This window comes from Galeopterus variegatus, unplaced genomic scaffold (assembly GCF_000696425.1).
Source record: "Galeopterus variegatus unplaced genomic scaffold, G_variegatus-3.0.2 Scaffold101, whole genome shotgun sequence".
Classification (NCBI taxonomy): Eukaryota; Metazoa; Chordata; class Mammalia; order Dermoptera; family Cynocephalidae; genus Galeopterus; species Galeopterus variegatus.
The window spans coordinates 95,074-115,191 of NW_007726212.1; the positions used below are offsets into that span (position 1 = coordinate 95,074).

The 20,118-nt window shown below is 39.6% G+C and overlaps 1 protein-coding gene across 2 annotated transcripts in view; it reads right to left on the reverse strand.

Moving 5' to 3' along the window:
- Positions 1-20,118, reverse strand: part of DPF3 (D4, zinc and double PHD fingers, family 3) — a 202,692-nt gene that overhangs the window by 77,088 nt on the left and 105,486 nt on the right. For both annotated transcript variants that reach the window (XM_008583824.1, XM_008583818.1), the window contains exon 2: positions 11,283-11,443. In XM_008583824.1, the coding sequence (XP_008582046.1) occupies positions 11,283-11,443 (161 nt within the window). The remainder of the gene's footprint in view (positions 1-11,282; positions 11,444-20,118) is intronic.

Consider the following 20,118-nt stretch of genomic DNA (forward strand, 5'->3'; position numbering starts at 1 on the left):
AAGGTCAATAGGGGAAAAAAAGAAGCATACCTGTATTAGTTTCCTATTGCTGCTGTATCAAATTACCACACACTTAGAGACTTAAAACAACACAAATTCGTTATCTTACAGTTCTGGGTATCAGAAGTCCAAAATCAGTCTCACTGGCTAAAAATCAAGGTGTCAGCAGGACTGCATTCCTTCTGAAGATTTTAGGGGAGAATCCGTTTCCTCACCTTTTCTGGCTTCTAGAGGCCACCTATATTCTTTGGCTCATGGCCCCTTCTTTCACTGTATCATTTTTACCTACACATACATTGGACCCATCTGGATAATCTTACCATTTCAAGATCCTTAACTTAATCACATCTGCAAAGTCCCTTTTTCATGTAAGGTAACATATGCACATATTTCAGAGATTAGGATATGGATGTCTGGGGGGGGCATTATTCTGTTTATCACAATACTACTGTAGAGTTCTGTAAGTGATAGAATAATATCACATGAAAGTTAACTATAATTAATTAAAGATGTACAGATGCTCCTCGGCTTATGATGGGGTTACATCCCTACAAAACCATTGTAAGTAGAAATTATCATAAGTTGGAAATGCATTTAATATAACGAACCTAGGGCTGGCCCGTGGCTCACTTGGGAGAGTGTGGTGCTGATAACACCAAGGCCACAGGATCAGATCCCTATATAGGGATGGCCAGTTAGCTCACTTGGGAGAGTGTGGTGCTGATAACACCAAGGCCACAGGATCAGATCCCTATATAGGGATGGCCAGTTAGCTCACTTGGGAGAGCATGGTGCTGACAACACCAACTCAAGGGTTAAGATAAATAAAGTGCTGAATGTCTCATGTATCACGTATCACTAGCCAGAGAAAAGATCAAAATTCAAAATTTGACATTCATTGAAATCGCAGTAGTTTCATACTAGCATAAAGTCCAAAAATTGTAAGTTGAACCATTGTAAATTGGGGACCATCTGTATAATATAAACACAAGCAATCACTAAAATAACAAAACAAGAGTTATAGTTAATAAGCCAACAAAAAGGAGATATATATAAAATTGAATCATAAAAAATTCAATTAACCAGTAAAAGGCAGCAAAGATCTAAAAGGGAATAAACAGATGGAATAAATAGGAAACAAATTGCAAAATGACAGATTTAAACCTAACTATATAAATAATCATATTAAATATAAATGGTCTAAAAAACCCCAATTTAAAAACAGATTGTCAGGTTACACTAAATTTTTTTAATTTATTTTTTGTTGTTTTGTTTTGTCAGATTATATTTAAAAAGCAAGACACAACTATATGCTGCCTACACACTAAAGAAAGGCTGCTTTTAACATAAAGATGCAAAATAGGTTAAAAGCAAAAGAATGGTAAAAGGTACATTAATCTGAACATTGATGTTAACATTAATCTGAAGAGATCTGAGGTAGCTATATTAATACCAAACAAAGTAGATTTCAGAGCAAATAATATTAGAAGAAATAAAGAAGACTATTTCATAATGATAACAGCATCAATTTATCAGGAGGACATAACAATCTGAAATGTTTATGTACCTAATAATAAAGCTTCAAAATACATGAAGCAAAAAGCAATAGAATTATAAGGAGAAACAGACAAACCCACAATTATAGTCAGAAGTTTCAATACCTATTCCACTCAATAATTCACACAACAAATAGACAGAAAAATGAGTAAGTACTGATTTTTAGAATATTTAGATATTTAGATTATTTAGAATATTTAAACAACACTATCAATCAACTTGACCTAATTGTTATTTATAGAACATTTCAACCAACAATAGCAAAATACATATTCTTTTTCAGAGCAAAGAGAACACTAACCAAGATAAACCATATTTTGGGCCATAAAGCAAGTCTCAATTAATTCAAAAGGATTCAAGCTATATAAAGTATTCTATGACCATATGGAATTAAATTAGAAATAAATAATGGATACATCTTTGGAAAATACCCCAAAATGTTTAGAAACTAAATAATAAACATTTAAATCATCCATGGCTAAAAGAAGAAACCAGAAAGGAAAGTATTTTGAACTAAACAAAAATGAAAACACAATATAAAAATTTGTGAAATGAAGCTAAAGCAGTATTTAGTGGAAATTATATTAGAAAATGCCTCTAGTAGAAAATAAGGAAGATCTTAATCAATGACCTCAGTTTCCTCCTTAAGAAAAATGAAACAGAAGAGCAAATTAAATCCAAAGTAAGTAGAAAAAAAGAAAAAATAAAGATCAGAGCAGAAAACTATAAAATAAACAACAGAAAAAACAATTGAGAAAATCAATTATATCAAAAGCTATCTCTTTTTTGTTTGTTTGTTTGTTTGTTTGTTTGTGTGGAGCAGATGTCCAGGATGGGTATCTGAACCCTTGACCTTTGTGTTGTCAGTACCATGATCTACCAAGAGCTATTTCTTTGAGAATATCAATAAAATTGATAAACTTCCCATCAGAATGATGAGGTAAGAAAGAAAATTCAAACTATTTATATAAGGAATGAAGTGATACAACACCACAGATTCTACATATATTAAAAGCATAATATATCAATATCATGAAAAACTTTGTGTAACTAATTTAAACAACTTAGATGAAATAGACAAATTCTTTGTAAGTTACATACCACCAAAGCTTACTCAAGATGATAGAGACAACCTGAATAGCCCTATACCTACTAAAGAAATTAGATTTATAGCTTAAAACATTCCCACAAGGAAACTGCCAGGTCACTAGCCAGGGAAAAGATCAAAAAGGTCCATGAAGATTCACTGGTAAATGTTACAAAACATTTATAAAGGAAATAATACGAATTCTGTATAAACTCTCCCAGAAAACTGAAAAGGAAGGAATACTTTCCAACTCATTATATGAAGCTAGCGTCACCCTGATATCCAAACCAGACACGGAGATTACAAGAAAACTATAAACCAATATCCCTCACAAACGTAGATGCAAAAACTCTAATAAAACTTTAGCAACATAAATCTAACAATATATAAAAAGAATAAACACATCATGTAAATTTGGGATTGACCTTAGTTTAACATTCAAAAATCAATCAATATAACTCATATTAACAAACCACAAAAGAAAAGCCACATGATCACCTCAATAGATACAGAAAAATCAGTTGATAATATCAAATATCCATTTCTGATAAAAACTCTCAAAGTAGAAATAGAAGGGAACATTCTCAATCTGATAAGGAGTATCTACAAAAACCTACAGCTAATATCATATTTAATTATTAAAAAAGTGAATGTTTTCCCCTTAAGATAAAAACAACACGAGGATGCCCACTCTCACCACTTTTACATAACATTGTACTGGACAGTCTAACCAGTGCAACAGACAAGTAAAATAAATGAACGTCATCCACATTGAAAAGAAAGAAGTAAGTTTTCTTTACTCATTAACATAATCAACTATGTAGAAAATGTTATGGAATCTATAGAAAGCTACTAGAACTAATAAATGAGTTTAGCAAAGTTACAGGATGCAAGATAGATATACAAAATCAACTATATTTCTGTATACTAGCAAAAAAATGAGAAATTGAAATTTTTAAAGATTTATTTATAATAGTATTAAAAGATATTAAGCACTTTAAGATAAATCTGGCAAAAATGTGGACCTATACATTGAAAACTAAAAATCATTAATGGGAAAAATTAAAGCAGACATTAGTACACAGAGAGATATGTCATTACTTATTGGTTGAAAGACTCAATAGTAAGAATTGCCAATTTTCCCAAAATGGATCTACAGAATCAACACAACCCCAATCAAAAGCCTAGCAGATTTTTTGTAGAAATTAACTGACTGTAAAATCCATATAGAAGTGCAAAGGACCTCGAATAGTCAAAATAACTTAGAAAAACAAGAACAAATTTGTAGAGCTGATTTCAAGATATGTTATAAAACTACAATAATCAAGATAGTGTGATAAGACTGTAAAAATAGATAAGTAGTTCAATTAAATAGAACTGAGAGTCCAGAAATATACTCACATACATATAGACATCAAATTTTTAATAAAGATACAAAGGCAATTCATGGAGAAAGGCTAGTCTTTTCAATAAATTATGCTGGAAAAATTGAATATCCATCTGTAAAAAAAGTAAAATAATCTATACCATACCTTGCACCATATACAAAATTAATTCAAGGGCTGGCCAGTTAATTCAGTTGGTTAGAGCGTGGTTTTAACGTCAAGGTCATAGTCAAGGGTTCAGATCTCCATACTGGCCAGCCAAAATAAAAAAAAAAACTGACGCTAAAATTAATTCAAAATGATTATATACGTAAATGTAAAACCTAAAATTATAAAACTGCTAAGAAAAAAAAGCAAGAAAAAACCCTGACCTTGTGTTAGGCAGCAATTTCTTAGACACAACACCAAAAGCACAATTCATAAAAGATCAAATTGATAAACTGGATTTTATCAAGATTAAAAACTTCTGCTCTTTGAAAAAGACTGTTAAGGTAATGAAAATACAAGCCACAGACTGGGAGAAAATATTTGCAAAGGATATGTCAGATAAAGGCCTTATATACAGAATATATAAAGAACTATCAAAATTCAAGAAAAAGAAAACAAACAACTCAATTTTAAAATGGATGAAAGATTTGAACGCTTTACCAAAGAACATATATGGAAGGTGTGATATTTTGATATAATAAGAAATCCACATTTTGTTCTTAGTCCCCATTTCCTGGCACATGGTTCCTAAAACCCTTGGAATCTCCAAGTCATAACTTTTTGTATGCTAATGAGATGACCCTCTCTGGGGGCTCCTCTGTACCCTCAGGATTGGGGATATTATCAGGGGAACCAACCAAGTGACTAGAAGGCTAGAACTTTCAGCCTCACCTTCCAGCCTCCAACCTCTGACCTCCGTGGAGACGAGAGGCAGTGGAGGTTGAATTACTCACCAGTGGCTAATGATTTAATCAACCATACCTTCATAATGAAACTTCCATAAAAACCCAAAAAGACGAAGTTCAGAGGGCTTTGCATTGGTTAACATGTGGAGGTGTTGGTAAACACTGGGAGAGTGGCACGGAAGAAGGCATGGAAGCTCCATGTACCTTTCTCCATACCTTGCCCTATGCACCTTTTCCACAGGCTGCTCCTGAGGTGAATCCTTTGTAATAAACTGGTAATCCAGTAAGTAAACTCTTTTCCTGAGTCCTGTGAGCCACTCTTAAAAATGATCAAACCTGAGGGGCAGGCTTGGGAACCTTTGATAATATAGCTGGTCCGTCAGAAGCATGGCTGACAACCTGTACTTGCATTTGGCATATGAAGTGGGGGCAATCTTGTGGGACTGAACCCTTAAGCTGTGGGATCTGATGGTATCTCCAGGTGGATTGTGGGACACCCAGTTGGTGACTGCAGAGAATTGGAGAATTGCTTGGTATAGAAAAATTAAAACCCCACATATCTGGTCACAGAAGTGTTGGGTGTGAGTACAGGGAAGAAAACAGTTTGTTTTCCCTTAAAGATGGCAAATAAGCACATGTAAAGAAGCTCAAAACCATTAACTAGGGGAATACAAATTTAAAATGCAGTGAAATGCTGCTATATACCTATTAGAATAGCTAACATAATTCTTTAAACTGACTATACCAAGTGTTGGCAAGGATAGGAAGACAAATCCAAATGTCCATCAGCAGTGACTGAATAAACAAACTGCGATATAGCCATATAATGGAATGCTACTTAGCATAAAGGACTTACTGACACATACTAAAATATGGATAAATCTCAAAATAATCATTCTGAGTGAAAGAAGACAGACATCCACCCTGCCCCCACAAAAAGAAGTACATAGTGTATGATTCCAGTATAGAAAGCATGTCGGTGCTTGCCTACAGAGAGGGAGTGAAGAAGTGTGAAGATGGGGAAGGGCAGGAGGGGTGGATCACAAGGGACACAGGGGACACCAGGAAACTTTGGAGGGTCATGGATATGTTTATTATTTTGATTGTGGTGATGGTTTCACAGGTGTATGCATGTCAAAATTTATCAAATTGTATATATTACATATGTGCAGTTTATCGTATGTAATTATACTTCAATAAAGTTATTAAATTTTTTTAATGAAAAAGCAATCCCAAGGACTTCTGCTTCTAGAAAGATGGAGTAGATAAAACTTTTCCATATTCTTCCTTCTCATTACAACTCAATATCCTGGACATCATTCATACAACAAACATAAGAAAACACTGAAAAGTGAAGGAAATATGGCAGACCAGCTAGGGACATTGGGGCCTGAGGAACAATATGGTGGGGAGTTCCCTGGGTATTCTTTTAATCTCATATACCCCATCCTGGGTTCTAGAAAAGCTGATAACCCCAAAACACCAACAAATGTAGACCAAAAAAAGCCCCAAGAAAATTCCACTCTCTCTAGTCAAAGGACCAGGAAAGGGGCAGCCTAGCAAGACAGCGGGGTATACCAACAGCCTTGCTGGGTTGGTGTCAGTGGAAGCCTGGTGGGGATCCTGAACTCCCACCCCCACCCAGCAACAACAAAGTGCTCCGCCCCCTGCGGTGTCAACAGAGGCCAATCGGGGAACCTGGACTTTCACAGCCACCTGACAGTAATGAAGGGTGGGGGCACTAGCACAGTGTCAGAGGAGGCCTGCTAAAATCCATGATCTGAATAACATCTAGAGTCTCATAACTGCCAGAATGTCCGGGATTCAATCAAAATCCCTCATCATACGAGGAACCAGGAAAATCCGAACTTGAATGAGAAAGGACACAGATACCAACACCAAAATGACAGAAATGTTAGAATTACCTGACAAGGATTCTAAAGCAGCTATCATTAAAATGTCTTAACAAACAATTATGAACACTTGAAACAAATAAAAAATATATATATATAAAGTCTCAGCAAAGAAATAGGAGATATGAAGAAGAACCAAATGGAAATTTGAGAACTGGAAAAAAAAAATAAGTAACCAAAAGAAACCCTTAATGAATAAACTTAACAGCAGAATACAGACATATATATATATAAAGTCTCAGCAAAGAAATAGGAGATATGAAGAAGAACCAAATGGAAATTTGAGAACTGGAAAAAAAAATAAGTAACCAAAAGAAACCCTTAATGAATAAACTTAACAGCAGAATACAGACAAGAGGATAAAGAAGTAGTGAACTTGAAGAGAGAATGGTAGAAATCACCCAGTCTGAGCAACAGAGAGAAAATAGACTGAAAAAAATGAACAGAGCCTTAGGGACTTGTGGGACTATAACCAAAGATCTAACATTTGTGTTTTTGGAGTCCAGAAGGTGAGGGAAAGGACAGTGAGTCCAAAGATGTATTCAAAGAAATAGCAGCTAAAAATTTCCCAACTTTTGCAAAAAACATAAACCTACAGGTTCAAGAAGCTGAGTAAACGTCAAATAGGATAAATCCGAAGATATCTACACCAAGACACATCAAAATCAAATTTCTGAAAACCAAAGACAGAGAAAAAATCTTGAATACAATGAGAGAGAAATGACATCTCACTTATAAGGGGAAAACCATTAAAATGACAGCAGATTTCTCATCGCAAACCATCAGAGGAAGTGGTAATACATTTTTCAAGAGCTATGATAAAAAGACTGTCAACCCCAAATTTTATAACCAGCAAAAATATGCTTCAGGAATCAAGGAAGAATCAAGACATTCCCAGATGAAGGAAAACTAAGAGAAGTTGTCATCAGCAGACCTGCTCTGAAAGAATGGCTAGAGAAAGTACTTCATAAGTAAGGAAAGGATAAAAGAAGGAATCAGGAAGGAAGGAAGGATGACGCAAGAGTGAAAATATGAGCACACACTAAACACTTCTCTTAAGCTTTCTAAATTAAGTTTTATGGCTGAAGCAAAAATTATAACACTGTCTGGTGTGGTTTTCAGCATATGTAAAGGAAATGTTTAAGAAAACTATATCACAAATGGGGGAGGGTAAAGAGATTTAAATGACAGGAACAGCTGGGTGTGACTACAAAGGGGTAGTACGTAGGAGATCTCTGAGGTGATGGAAGTTTTGTATCTTGATTGTGGTGATGGTTACACAAATCTACACGTGATAAAATGGCATAGAACTACCCACACACACTTTACCAATGTCAATTTTCTGGTTTGGACATTGTAAGATGTGTCCATCTTGGGAGATATTGGGTGAAGGGTGTAGGGGATCTCTCTGTACTATGTTTGCAACTTCCTGTAGATATATAATTATTTCAAGATAAAAAGCTAATTTAAAAAAGAAGAAATTATATAAAATCACCACCACCCCGTCAAAGCAACCCCTGCTAAGTGAAAGCAAAATGGGACAAATAAATCCAACTGTGTATCGAGTTAGTGGCACAACCACACAGAGGAACTATTTCAAGTGACCTTAAAGCAGTGTAATTTGACTCTACATCCTTAATGGGATATGCCATAAGGACAAAAACAACTGCAAAAAAAGAAAAAAATCTTAAACCATTTTCAATAGTGTTATTTTTGGTAGTCTTACTATTATTCTGATACTATGTCTGTGCATTGTGGTATAAAGCAAATAGGTAATTACATCGGTATCGTTAATATCCAGGATTTTTTTTTTTTTTTTTTTTTGTTATGTCATCTGAGTCTTTTTGTGTCTCACTTAAGATTGTTGCTCAGAATTCCTTTTCAGAAATTTCAGGTCGGCCCAGTGGCGCACTGGATAGCGCGCCGCTTGGGAAGCGCGGCGGCGCTCCCATCCGAGGGATCGGATCCCACATACTTGTGGTATAAAGCAAATAGGTAATTACATCGGTATCGTTAATATCCAGGATTTTTTTTTTTTTTTTTTTTTGGTGTGGGAGAAAGGAGATACAGAATAAAGACAGTTAAGTAAAAACTGTTTAAAACTGAACTGAATGGGAAATATCAGTATAATTTCATAATATATTCTTTTTTAAAAAAAAGATAAAGAAAAATCAAATCAAATTTCTTAGTTTTCTCACTGAAAAGGCCTAAAAACAATGACCAACCCAGGAACAATGAATATCACCAGATTGTGGTCTCTAAATAACATTTCCTACTAAAAGGAACCAGTTTCTTAGAAAAATAACTGATTCCAGGCATGGGGCAAGAAGTGTACAAGATGAGCCTGAACAATTTTGTCCTAATATCAGGCTAGCAAGGAGGCTATCAGAAACTATTAGGGTTGTTTCAAAATGCCAGCACTGGCACTTAGCTCAGTTGGTTAGAGCACAGTGTTATCACACCAAGGACAAGGGTTCAGATCCCTGTACTGGCCAGCCAACAAAAACCAAAAGAAACCACCAGCACTGGGCAAAACACTTACTGGCCAAAAATAGGACAATGGTAAGCATCAATAAGAATAACAGCTAGTTAAAATACACCAAATATGCTTAAAACTGAGTTCATGATGGTACTAAAAAAAAAAAATTATTGATCACCTTTGGAGAATGTTAGGGAACCAATCATTATGAAAACTGGTAAATAAAGGGGAAAAAATCATTTACCCTGCCTTTCACATGTGAACTGTACCTCGCAATAACCAAAATTTTAATGAGGGGGTGTTTTTCTTTATAGAAGTTGAACAGCTAATAAATGATTATTGATCACCTTTGGAGAATGTTAGGGAACCAATCATTATGAAAACTAGTAAATAAAGGGGAAAAAATCATTTACCCTGCCTTTCACATGTGAACTGTACCTCACAATAACCAAAATTTTAATGAGGGGGTGTTTTTCTTTATAGAAGTTGAACAGCTAATAAATGAAGAAATAATGATCGTCTTGAATCAAATATAATAACCTTTTTGCAACCCTTAATGAAATAAAGAATCTAGACAATTATCATCAAGGGCTGCTAACATCAGTAAGAGATTACTAGACCATTTGAGTCTCCTGATGAAAGTACACACTACCACTTAGTTATTCTTCCCCCCAAAATTGAACCTGAATAAGTCTCTAGACCTAACTAACAATTCACAGAAATAACACCACAGGGATACAATCAGCAATCCAGATTCCGGGAAACCCTACGGTGCAAACAACTCAGTATCTTCAACAAATAATATGCAAGGAGGAAAGAAAGCGACAGAGACAGAGAGAAACCTACAGGTTTTAAAAGACACACCCACAAATTACAATGTAGAGAGACTATTTGCATTCTGATTTAAACTCCAGGTGAAAAATGAATATTGACCAAATACATAATGATAATAAAGACTTTCTGTTAATTCTTTGAGATTTAATAGCAATTGTGTGTTTAAGCCCCTACTGTTTAGAGAAACACAACAAAACATTTACAGATGAAATAATATGCTGTCTTGGATTTGCTTGAAAAGAATCTGGGGTCAAGGAGGAAAGTGATGGGTGAGTATAAAAGAAACAAGATCGGCCATGAGTTAGTCATTACTGAGGCTGGGATTCATGGAGATTCATTTTACTATTGTCTCCATTGTTACATAGCTTTGAAATTTTTCCAAATAAAAAGCTTTTTTAAATATACCCATATAGAGCCAGAAAAGTGTGTTCCTAGTTGCTTCCCTTCAATCTGTCCTCATGAGCCTCGAAGGCTAGTGTCACAGTAACGGTATTAATAAATAGTAATAGCGACAGTACTAGCCAGCATTTTCGGAGCACATACTATGTGCTAAAGTCATGCTATGAGTTTTTTAACAATATTTTCATTTAATCCTGAGAAGAGCCTGTGAGGTAAGTACTATAATTATCTACATTTTACAGATGAGGAACCTGAGGGACAGAGGTTTGGTGACAAAGCTAAGCGTCACACCCAGACCTGACTGCAGATTTTCGGCTTGTAACCAACACCCAAGGCTACAAGATGAAGATTGCTGTGTGTCCTCAGTCTTGCCTTCTCTGGGATAAACGTTTTGAATTCCTTCACTCCTGGCCACGTGGCTTCAGTGCCCCCCTCCTTGAAACACCTGCCAGGAGCTATAAAAGCAGGTGGGTTTTGTTGTTTTGCTTTTGTGGACTGACCGGTACAGGGATCGAATTCCAGAACTTGGTGTTACAAGCACCATGCTCTAACAAACTGAGCTAAGTGGACAGCCCCAAAGTAGCTGAGTTTCTTGCAAGCCTCTGGAAGGCCCCCCAGTGCGGCTTGCCCCACTGCCACCCGCCAGGGCACTGTGGGTTCCCAGACGCGCTCTGGTGCTCGGGCCTGCAGCCTGGGGGCCTGCACAGGCGCATGTCCCCGAGTGGCGCAGCTTACCTGGGCCTCGGTGCCTCTTCTCCATCCAGATGTAGCAGTTGTTCTGGGCCACCCCGGTCTGCGAGTCCAGGAAGGGCAGCCGCACACTGCGCTCTGCACACAGCCGCGAGTTGTAACTCCGGCAGTGCTCGATGGCTTCCTTGTAGAACTGGTCCCCGAGCCTGTAGGGAGATGGAAAAGGAAGGAGTGAGACCAGGGAAAAGCAAAACTCACCCAAAGGGAAACTGATGTCACCCATCCATCTCCCTGGGAAGATGTTGCAGTCCTGACTACCAAGAGCCTTACCAACGGGCAGAATGCCACTTGGTAACAGGTCTCGGCCATCTATTCACATCCCGAATCCAACAGGGAACTTGAAAACTCCTTTAACAAAGAGCCAAGGGTCCCAAGAATGAACCATCCTCAGTAAGACAAGTCCCTGTTCTAGAAAGTGCAAGGACCTGTTCCAGAATGGAGGAACTCTGGAACAGCTATGGGATCTGCAAGGACATCCCAGAACCCCTCATTAGCATGCCCGTTAGCCACACTTTGCTCTCAGGGTCACCAGCAAAGGCACCCTAGATGAACCCAAACCAGATTTCCATTACTATAGAAAAGGAAAACTTCACAGAAACAAAGTCTAGAAGAAGGACAGAGGAAACATTCTGTAAAGAGCTATAGCACGGAAAGAGGGAAGGAGGGATAAGCACCAATCTTTTAAAACCACACATTTAAAGAAAAATAACTTTCTGGATGGAAAACAAATAAAAGGAGCATTTAGGGCCGACCCCGTGGTTCACTCGGGAGAGTGCGGCACTGGGAGCACTGAGGCCACGGGTTCGGATCCTATATAGGGATGGCCGGTGCACTCACTGGCTGAGCGCGGTGCGGGTGACACCACGCCAAGGGTTACGATCCCCTTACAGGTCACAAAAAAAAAAAAAGGAGCATTTAAAGTAATATCTCTAGGTTAAGATGCTAAGAAAAAATAATATATTGTTATTATTTATAAACATAAAATAAAATAATGTAAATAAAAATTTTTTAAGTAAAATAAAATAATAATGATTGAATTTTGAACTCAAAATAATTCAACTCGCAGTGTTTAAAGCACAACTAAAAAGACCTTTCTGGTTTACTGGAATGTTGATCTGATTAAGCACAGTAAATTTCATGTTCCTGAATCTTTGGTATCTTCGGACAGGTGGAGATGCTACTAATTTTAAGATAGTGATCCTTTCTTTTTTTAAATAAAGTATCAAGCAAAGATAGTGTCCTTTTCAAAGGCCAAAAATATAACATTGATATAATTGATCAAATATAAAGCACAAAAATAATCAATGAAATCGAATAGGTAACATAGGCGAACAGTGGAGGCTAATAAATGGCTTAAGGAACTACAAATGTAATAAGGTAACTTCTGCCAGGTAAACTTGAGCATTTTGGGGAAGGGGGTAGAGGAACAGGCGGGAAGGAGAGGAGCTACAGGGGTTGCTGGGGCAAAAGGGAGACTCAACAGCTCATTTTGAGGCAACATTATGACTGTCCCTTTGTTTGGGTTCTATATAGATTTGAGGAGGCCAAAATCTGGGAGGGAAAGTCTCTAAGTTAAAAATAATATATTTCTTAACCAAAATATTTAGAGGAATAAAGAAAGCAAAGTTGTGAGGGGTTTTTCCAATTTTTTAAATTGTGGTAAAATACACATAACAAAATTTACCATCTTAACCATTTTTAAGTGTACTGTTCAGTGGTATTAAGGACATTCATAGTGTTGAACAACCATCACTACCACCCATTTCCAGAACTCTTTTCACCTGCAAAACTGAAGCTCTGTACCCATTAAACAGTAACCCCCCATTTTCCCTCTCCCCCCAGCCCTAGCAACCACCATTCTACTTTCTGTGCCTATGATTTCTACTACTCTAAGAACTTCATCTAAGTGTAATTATACAGTATTTATCTTTTTGTGACTGGCTTTTTTACTTAACAGGATGTCCTCAAGTTTTACCCATGTTGTACCCTATGTCAGAATTTCCTTCCTTTTGGGCCGGCCCTGTGGCGCGCTCAGGAGAGTGTGACGCTGGGAGCGCAGCGACGCTCCCGCCGCGGGTTCGGATCCTATATAGGACTGTCCGGTGCACTCACTGGCTGAGCGCGGTGCAGGCGATCCCCTTACCGGTCACGAAGAAAGACAAAAAAAAAAAAGAATTTCCTTCCTTTTTAAGGCTAAGTATTATTCCCTTGTATGTAGAGACCACATTTTGCTTATCCATTCATCTGCCATCGGACGCTTGGATTGCTTCCATGTTTTAGCTATCATGAATAATGCTGCTGTGAGCATTGGCATACAAATATTTCTTCAAGACCCTCATTTCAATTCTTTTGGGTATATACCCAGAAGAGGAACTGCTGGGTCATATGGTATTTCTATTTTTAGTTTTTTGGGAACCACCATACTGTTTTTCACAGTGGCCATACCATTTCATATTCCCCAACAGAGTTCAAGGATTCCAACCACTCCGCATCCTCTCCACCACTTGTTCGAAAGCAAAGTTTTAAATGGACTTTTCTATATTCTTCTTAAAAAGTCAGTGGGTCAGATTTTACCAAAGAGTTTAAGGCAGATATCTCACTACAAGAGAATACAACCACAGAAGCTTCTGAGGCATCATTTGGTAATTACTTGTTGACAAGCATCCAAAAAAATAAACCCCTTTGCTCCTTTTTCACCTCTGAACATGCTCACATTGATAAGGCAGGTACAACATGCTCACAAAGTGTCCTGGAAGTCACAAAATCAAACTGTAATCAAATCATAATAGTCACACAGCTGGAAATGAATTGGGGAGGGGAGATGAAAGCCCATTAAAATGCCATAAAACAGAATGGCACATAAGCTGATGTAATCAAAGTTGGTAACAAGGATCGTGAGATTAATCAAAAATAAAGAACCATGTTCCACAAAGTGTTCATCTTTGTCACACCAGCTTAAATACCTCCTTCTGCTAAGGAGATGTAGCTCAGTGGAACAGAATTATGGGTAGGTCAGCTCAGCCAAGATGACATAGCCTGTCCAGGGTGTCCTGGATGTTCCAGCTCCCTCTGTGAAACAGCCACCAGTCATGCCATATTGATGAGAAGTGACCAGAACACATGAAAGAGGTGTCTGATGTGAGAAACAGCCATCTGATTTCTTGCAATCTTTTGACAGACCACCAAAAAAGATGTTAACTATTCTAACACCAGAAATTCCACTGAAAAAGAGCCCATAACATCAGGTCTTAAAAGAAAAAAAAAGAAAAGAAAAATTATACACTGAAACTCATCTACTGGAGAAAACAGTGTTTCCATTTTCAAAACAAACTTCTGGAAGCCAATACAAAAGAAATCTACAGTAGGATTTCAAATTGGATTTTTCCTGATACACTCGTAACATTTCCAACAGCGTCAATCCAGAGGAGAGGAACAAGAAAGTGAACTTGCTAAAAATGAAGAGTGAGGTTGGCCAACATTGGTGCCCCACACCAAATGGAACGAGAAACGCAAACAAAGTGGCATGCCAGGAGAAAATTAATGTCATCTTAAATACCTTCCACTCTCATAACATGCAATGTTATTAGTAACAGGCGTGCTGGGGGGAAATGTATATTTTTTAATGTAATCTTTGTGTGAATGATACCTCTGTTACATAAACAGAAAAGACTTTCTGAGGACTGGAACAACTATATTAAAGATCAAAGTTGCAAAAACATGACATCCAACAGCCCCTCTGCCACCATCTCCAGGGAAGTCCATCTTAAACAGACCAGGTGTTGGCAGAGATTCGGAAACAAAAGTTTAAAGCCTTTTTCAAGATATGGGAGGAGAAAAGAGACTTTAACCTCCTTGATAATCTCAAGTAGCACTTCAAAAGTTAATTAGCCAAAATCTTCACAGGGCATGCTGTGCTTGAGAAGAAAATCAATGGCCAGGTCTTCCTAACCCATAGAAAGCAAATTTAAGTGGGAGAGAGGACAAATGTCCTTTCCAATATGGCATTCCTACAAGACAAAAAATCCCACCATGATAGGATCCCAGGGGTTACACATTTGCATTGAAGTCACAAGGGGCAGAGTGAGTAGAGAAAGGCTGGCAGCCAATGACTCATTTTATGGAGTGGGGACCAGTATGCCGTTAGCTATCACCTGTCTGCACCAAATGGGGGGGTTGGATTTGCAGGGGATGACGGATGTCTGAGGCTCGAGGAAGCTGGCACAAGGCAGAGCAGAATGATGTTCTCATCAACAGCTGACTTCAGGCTGCTCAAGGCTGCAGTCAGAAACAGGAGATGCAAGGGGGACAAACTGCTGTGCTCTCTGCAAGAGCCAAGCCAAAACCCCCCAGCAGCCTGCTGGCTGCCTCATTCTAGTGGGCTTTGCAAGAGGAGGCGGTCCCTTTTTGGTCCCATCTGGAGTAAGGGAGCCACCCTTGCTCTGAGAGCTGGGTGTTCCTAAGAGAAGTTTCCAGCAAACTTCTGTTGAGCATATCTGTGAAGATATAAATTCCTGGGAGCTAAGAAGGACTCAGGGTGGGAAAAAATGAGGTTTCTCCAAAATGATTGCCAACTGGGCTCCAGATGTGATTCTCAGAGCCTATCACACCCCCTCCAAGACCCTCTGCTCTTCTTCCAAACTTCTGCTCCTGAGACCTCACCTGCTCTCTTAGATTCCACATCCACTGACCTGAGATGTCTCTTGGGTCCTTCTCTCCAACCCAAACACCTGGGCTGCACCCTTCACTGTCCCTCTGGTTCTGTGTTCTGACCCAAGGACAGTGTTCTGCCATACTTCAAACACATGTCCAAGAGCAAATTCCTCATCTTCTCAGAAGCCTGCTCACTCCTGAGTCTCCATTCTTCTAGGGGTGGGAGTGAGGCCTGCAAGAAACTGCTCTGCATTTCCCTAGCAAATTGGCCTTGACCCTCCCTTTGCCTTCCTACCGTCTCACACTGAGTCCTTTCATTTCTCAGGGAGCTGTCCTTTTCTCTCCATTCCCATTGCATAAAACAAGTCCAAAAGACTTGCTGTAAAAACAGGCCCTTGACTATCATGGCCATTTGTGCACATAAACAGAGATAAGCAGAGATAAAGAGATGTCCTGGCCTGTGGCAGGATTTTTGGCCCCTCCTTCCCGCAGCAGAGCCTCTTCTTTTCTGTGGGCACCTGGTTTTCCTGCTGTCACTCAGCTGCCCATACTTCCACAGTTGCCCACAAACACACACTAAAGCCACCTACACCACTATGCTAACTCCCCAATATTTGCATTTAAACACATTTAACTCTAACTGTGGCATGGAAAGCTGTGTCTCCCACTTACTTATTTATAATAAATAGCAAGTGGGGGAAATATTTGGCAAGATGGGGGAACCTTTCTATTTCCCTTGAAGTTCTACTGTTCCTAAAGCAGACCTTGACAGAAAACAAAGTTTAGTGCTTGTTATAAACTGAACTGTGTCATCCTTTCCTACAAAACTCATATGTTGAAGCCCTAACCCCCAATGTGATAATATTTGGAGGTGGGAATTAATTAGGTCATGAGGGTAAGAAGAGATATGAGATAGCTCTCACGCTCTCTCAGTCTTTACTACGTGAGAATATAGCAAGAAGGCAGCCGTATGCAAGCCAGGAAAAGAGACCTCACCAGGAACCTGACCGTGCTGGCACCCTGATCTTGAACTTCCCAGCCTCCAGAACTGTGAGAAATAAATGTTGTTTAAGCCACCCCATCTATGTTATTTTGTTACAGCAGCTGTAGCTAACACAGTATTTCTGGATGTTTCAAATAGGAAAGTGCTAAGGAGGATAAGGGAGAGAGACATTCCAGTCCTCTTCCTCCCTCATTTTATCTTCTTCCAATAAAAACGACAATAATGATACTACTAATAATGTCAATGTTTAATATTTGTCTTCCCTACTAGACTCCATGAGGGCAGAGACCACATCTACAGGGCCACAGGGCCACAGCACACAGCCACTGGGGCTGGGCACTAAACTCCAGGGGTGCTGTTCATATCAACTTTAATGTGAACGGCACCTCCTAGAGTGGGGTAGCCCAGCAGCCCTGCATATCTGGTGTTTTTGCTGTTTTCCCCTATTGTCCAGCATGGAGCCCAGCAGAGTACCAGGATACTTCGAAAAAGTTCTTAGTAAAAATAGCATTAAAAGAAAATGAAAATCATTCCATAAACTTTTTTTTTTCCTTTTTGTCTTTTTCTGTGTCCGGCAACGGGATCGCAACCCTCGGTGTTGCCCCCACGCCTCGCTCAGCCAGTGAGCAGGAACCGGTCTGTATGTGGGATCCGAACCCTCGGCGGGAGCGCCACCACGCTCCCAAGCGGTGCACTATTGCAGTGCGCCACCGGGCCAGCCCACCATAAACTTTTTGAAGTACCCTCACAGGTGCCCGATAAGTCTTTGCTGAATTGTACTTGACATCGCTTGCATACCACTCACTTAGGGCAGGTGTTTAAATTAGAGCAGTAAAATGTACACTGCATGCTATGCACAGTCTGTAGAGTTTCTTACACATACAGGTTGGGGATTTGGACTGCATGGCTGTCTACTTGCAACTTTAGAAAGAGAGAGAGAGAGAGAATGCCTGCAATCACTCTCCTTTAGTCCTCATCACCCCATGCCTGCTGTAATCACTACAGCTCTCTTCTTACCCATCCAGGCAAAATCTCCCTCAAACCCAGTTTTTAGTCTTTTGCTCCTCGGTGTAGAACCCAAGATGGCTCCCAATGATGCCCAAATCCCTCTGCCAGGCTGTGGAGGCTCTTGGAAAGTCAGTCTATTGGAGTAGAGTGGAAAAGAGACTTGGAATCAGATAGGTCTGAGTCCAGGTCCACCACTTACTAACGACACAATGCTGGGCAAGTTACTTACCCTCCCTGAGCCTCAATTCTACCGCCCATAATATGAGTAACACAGCCCACACTTCAGGTCTGGGAGAGAATTTAATAAGACAGAACACATAGCACACAGACATAAATACCTACAATCAGCAGTTGTTCCTTTCTCCTTCCCCCAAAGAGTAGTATTTTCTGTCACTTGTGGCATGACCTTCTGCCACAGCAGCCTAATCCCCTCCACATGACACACATACATGCCACACCCACCATGGCAGTGTCTTTGAGGCTATCAGGGGCCCACCCAAACCTCAGTCCCAAGACAGAAGGCAGCCGGGTCCCCAAGACTGAACCCCAGGCCTCAGGGCAAGCAGAGTGGCTGGAGCATGGTGATCCCAGCAGTTCACCCAAAGCCTGCCCTGAGTGCACAGTTGCACCTGGCTTATTTGTTGCCCAAAGTCCAGTACAGAGCCTGCCACATTGGCTGAATGATGAATGAGTGAGTGAATGAATTAACGAATCCTCACCTGACCTCCCCGCATATATGAAGTGAACAGTGCTACTCCTGGACCCCACCAAAATACCTTACTCATGTCCTTCCTCCCACCTGCCCTGCCCTCTGTCCCGGGCCCAGCTGATCTTACCCTGTTTGAGGACTGGCTGAAGTTTTGCCTCTTCCAGGAAGTCTCTTTGGTTATCCCTGCTTGCTCTCTGCTTTCTCTGAGCTACCTAATTTGGCCAGTTTCTACCACCCTCCTTATTTCTCCCTACTCAATTAGATTTTAAGCATCTTGAAGACAGGGACTGATAACTCTATACTTGCATGCTACCCAACCAAGCACCATGCTGGGAATGAGAATCATGTGTTAAATATGGTCTGCTTGACTGAAGTGTCATGCCATGCTTAGCAATCTGATGGAAGCTTCACAGTTGAGAGATGTTTGGGATGCTCTAACTTTCTCCATATGAACATGAGGAAGTTATCTGGCTTCTTTTCTGGAGCACAGGATTGGGTATCCAAAAACAGATATTCTACAAATTCAAATTCTACTGAATTTTTCCCAGCTCCTTAAAAAAAGGTCATTTCAGCTCTTGAGATTTTCATTTCTCCATCTATAAAATTCATGCCACCCTGCAAGGTGCCACAGGACTAACATTCCCCTTCTCTGAACTTTACAAGAGGCTCACTGAAAACTCTACTGTGCTGACATCAGACCTACCCCAGGAGAACTAGCTCCTCCCATGCTGATGCAGGAAACGCCCCTTTCATGCTTATCAAGAATGCCATCACCCCACTCTCTACAAGAATGGTGTGGGCAGTAGGGTTCTTTTGCAAACTCACACTGATTCTTTTGCAAACTCACACTTGGGTTTGCAAAAGAATCAGTAGGGGGTGGGAGGCTATGAACTTCTGATTCTAGAGGTTTAGAATGGGATCCAGACATCTCAGATCCCCCCGTGATTCTGAAAATATGAGACTCACTGATCTGAGGATAGCTCCCCAACCTCTAAAACAAAGGCATGAAAAACACCCTTTGCAATGCTCTTTGGCCGCCACGTTTTAATGGCAGAGCTGGAAACCCCAGTTAGCTGACTTTGTTTAACTCAGCTGGTTTTGTTCCTATGGGAGAACCTCTTTCAGGCAGCCGGCATGAATTAATCTGGCAGCACTAACCTGTAGCAGACTAACCTCACAGAAGTCCTCATCCCTAACAAAATGTCTACGAGGCCTGGTCAGGGCAAATGCATGGAGAAGACCAGGACATCCTCAGGGAATCATTCTGCCAGTGGCTCTGACCTTCAGAACATCACAGGAAAGGCAATTGGTGGCAAGGATATTCCTTGTGAAAGCCACATCAGACAAAGAATTTGATCCCTAAAACTCCCATCATGACTTAAATGCCACTCAGTCTGATGTTCAGGCCCACTAGACCCAATAAATCCCTTTCCCAGCATCTACTCTGGTGA